A 2297-nucleotide genomic window follows, 5' to 3' on the forward strand; every position below is an offset into this window, starting at 1 on the left:
AGCTATCTAAGGATGGTACTATAGAACGCCACCTCAAGGTAGGCCTAGTGGCGCCATCTCTTGGTCAGGCCGGAAACTTATCAATCCACCCTCGTATGTTCCCAGTCCTTGGTCTTAGATTCCTGCTCTGGCAGGGATGGGAAGTGGCATTCGACATGTCATAGTTCTTTTCTAGCTTTCTTGTGCGCACCGCGTAGTGTCGCAGTGTGCAACACTGCTGGTGTCAAGAGTGACAAGTAAAAGCTGGCGTGTGTGAGGTTTTACATGTGTATGTAATTATTCGCAAGAATCGAGGTTCATAAAAGATAGAAAACTTGATAAATTTCACTTGTCACTTAAAACTACTTTGCACTTTGCCAAAATGGAACCTGTAGCACACCTTATTAAAGTTTCAATTCCCAACTACTTGTCAGGATTACCGATTCCTGACTCGATAGGAGGATGGTTTAGACTTGGAGGTAAGTGAACAAAAAATTATTATCTACTTGCTCTGACATCATTATTATCCTCATTAAATCCGATTGCAAAATATGGAATCTCGACTCCTGGGATCCATTTCAAGTTTCTTCCATCAACACTTGTAGAGTATTTCATTAAAAAATTCAATTTAATCAAAGATGTGAGAATAATTACATTTTACTTCAGTCAGAGATTGGCTGAGTTTAATTCCACCAAGTGCTATGTTAGCCGGGCTAGGCTACATGTCTTACAGAGCATTTTGTCCTCTAGCTAGACCAGTAAGTTTTTTTTTTTACGAGATTAGATCACGAGGAGATAATAAGAGTTGGAATTTTTTTTAACAGATAAATTCGCTACTGCGAGTCTGTTCGGTGAATATTAATTTGCTAAAACATTATTTATTAAAGCGTTTTTGAAAAAATCTATCTTTTTTCAAATATTTAGTAATAAATTGAAATTTTTATTAAATTCTAATTTAGAATTGTGTGAATGTAGAATTTTTATCATTCTTTTATTATAGCAAGTTCGTTTTTTTTTAATTTCCAACTGTTGAAAATTGAATTTTCAAGATTTAATTTTCAATTTTCTCCAATATTTAACTGAAATGTTTGTTCATTAAATATCCACGTGAAATTATGTAAATAGCACATTTTTATCGCCTGTTTTTGATTTAAAATTGCACTTTTTTCTTGATTTTTGTATAATTACCAATTATCTTAAATTTCCAATAGTTGACATTTAAATTTTCAACTGTGGAAATGTTTATTTATTTATGTAAAATTATGTAAATACCATTTTTAATATTTATTTTGAATACATACTTCCCTTTTTTCTTGAATTTTTAAATGTCGAAATTTGAATTTTTAAAGTTAAAAATTAAATTTTGAAAACTCAACTGTTTAAATATTAATTTATAAAATTATGTAAGTATAAGATTTTTAACACTTTGTTTTAATAAAAAAAAAGCTTTTTTTAATTTTCAACTTTTGAAAATTGAGCGAAATTGAACATTGAATTTACAAGTGCTATAAATTACATTTTTTAACTTTTTTTAATATTCATCAGTCTAGAACTTAATGTTCAAATGTTTATTTATTAAATTCCTTTTTAAAATCATATAAATGTAAAATTTGTAACACCTGTTTTTAATAACGAAAATCACTTTTTTCTTGATTTTTCTTTAATTATAAATCATATTAAATTTTCTGAAAGTTGATATTTGAATTTTCAACAATTGAAAATACAAATGTTTATTTCTAAAATTCTCATTTAAAATTATGTAAACATACCATTTTTAACACTAGTTCTTAATACCAAATTCGTGGTTTTCTTGAATTTTAAAATGTTGAAATTTGAATGTTTAAAGTTAAAAATGTAATTTTCTTAAATATTTAAAAATTGAATTTTTAGTGGTTGAAAATTCAATATTTAGCAGTTCAAAACTCAACTTTTGACATATTTATTTATTAAATTATTATGTAAAATTATGTAAATATATCATTTTTAATGCTTGTTTTTAATAGAAAATTCATTTTTTTCTTTAATTTTCAGATGTTTTAATCTGAATTTTTAAAGTTAAAAATTAAATTTTTTTAACATTCCAAAGTTGGATGTTGAATTGTTGAAAATTGATTATTTAACGTTTGAAAACTGAACTGTTGAAATATTTACTTATTAAATTTCTATTTAAAATTATGAAAAATTAACATTTTTAAACATGTTTTTAATAAAAAAATCGCTGTTTTCTTGATCTTTCAAATGTTGAAGAAATTGTAATTTTTAAAGTTAAAAATTAAATTTTCTTCAACATTCAAAAGTTGAATTTTCAATTGTTGAAT

General features: G+C 25.9%; 2 protein-coding genes across 2 annotated transcripts in view; one reads left to right on the top strand and one right to left on the bottom strand.

The window, feature by feature from the left end:
* The window catches only part of LOC117170743 (CDGSH iron-sulfur domain-containing protein 2 homolog), a 13273-nt gene extending 13111 nt beyond the window's left edge, over positions 1-162 (bottom strand). The window contains exon 1 of the mRNA XM_033357774.1: positions 127-162. Coding sequence (XP_033213665.1) covers positions 127-162 — 36 coding nt within the window. The remainder of the gene's footprint in view (positions 1-126) is intronic.
* Positions 163-195: 33 nt separating this feature from the next.
* Positions 196-2297, top strand: part of LOC117170744 (CDGSH iron-sulfur domain-containing protein 2 homolog) — a 7671-nt gene continuing 5569 nt past the window's right edge. Inside the window, exons 1-2 of the mRNA XM_033357775.1 lie at positions 196-458; positions 646-737. Of these exons, the coding sequence (XP_033213666.1) occupies positions 362-458; positions 646-737 (189 nt within the window). The 5' untranslated portion in view covers positions 196-361. The remainder of the gene's footprint in view (positions 459-645; positions 738-2297) is intronic.

The sequence above is a fragment of the Belonocnema kinseyi genome, chromosome 4 (assembly GCF_010883055.1).
Source record: "Belonocnema kinseyi isolate 2016_QV_RU_SX_M_011 chromosome 4, B_treatae_v1, whole genome shotgun sequence".
Taxonomy (NCBI): Eukaryota; Metazoa; Arthropoda; class Insecta; order Hymenoptera; family Cynipidae; genus Belonocnema; species Belonocnema kinseyi.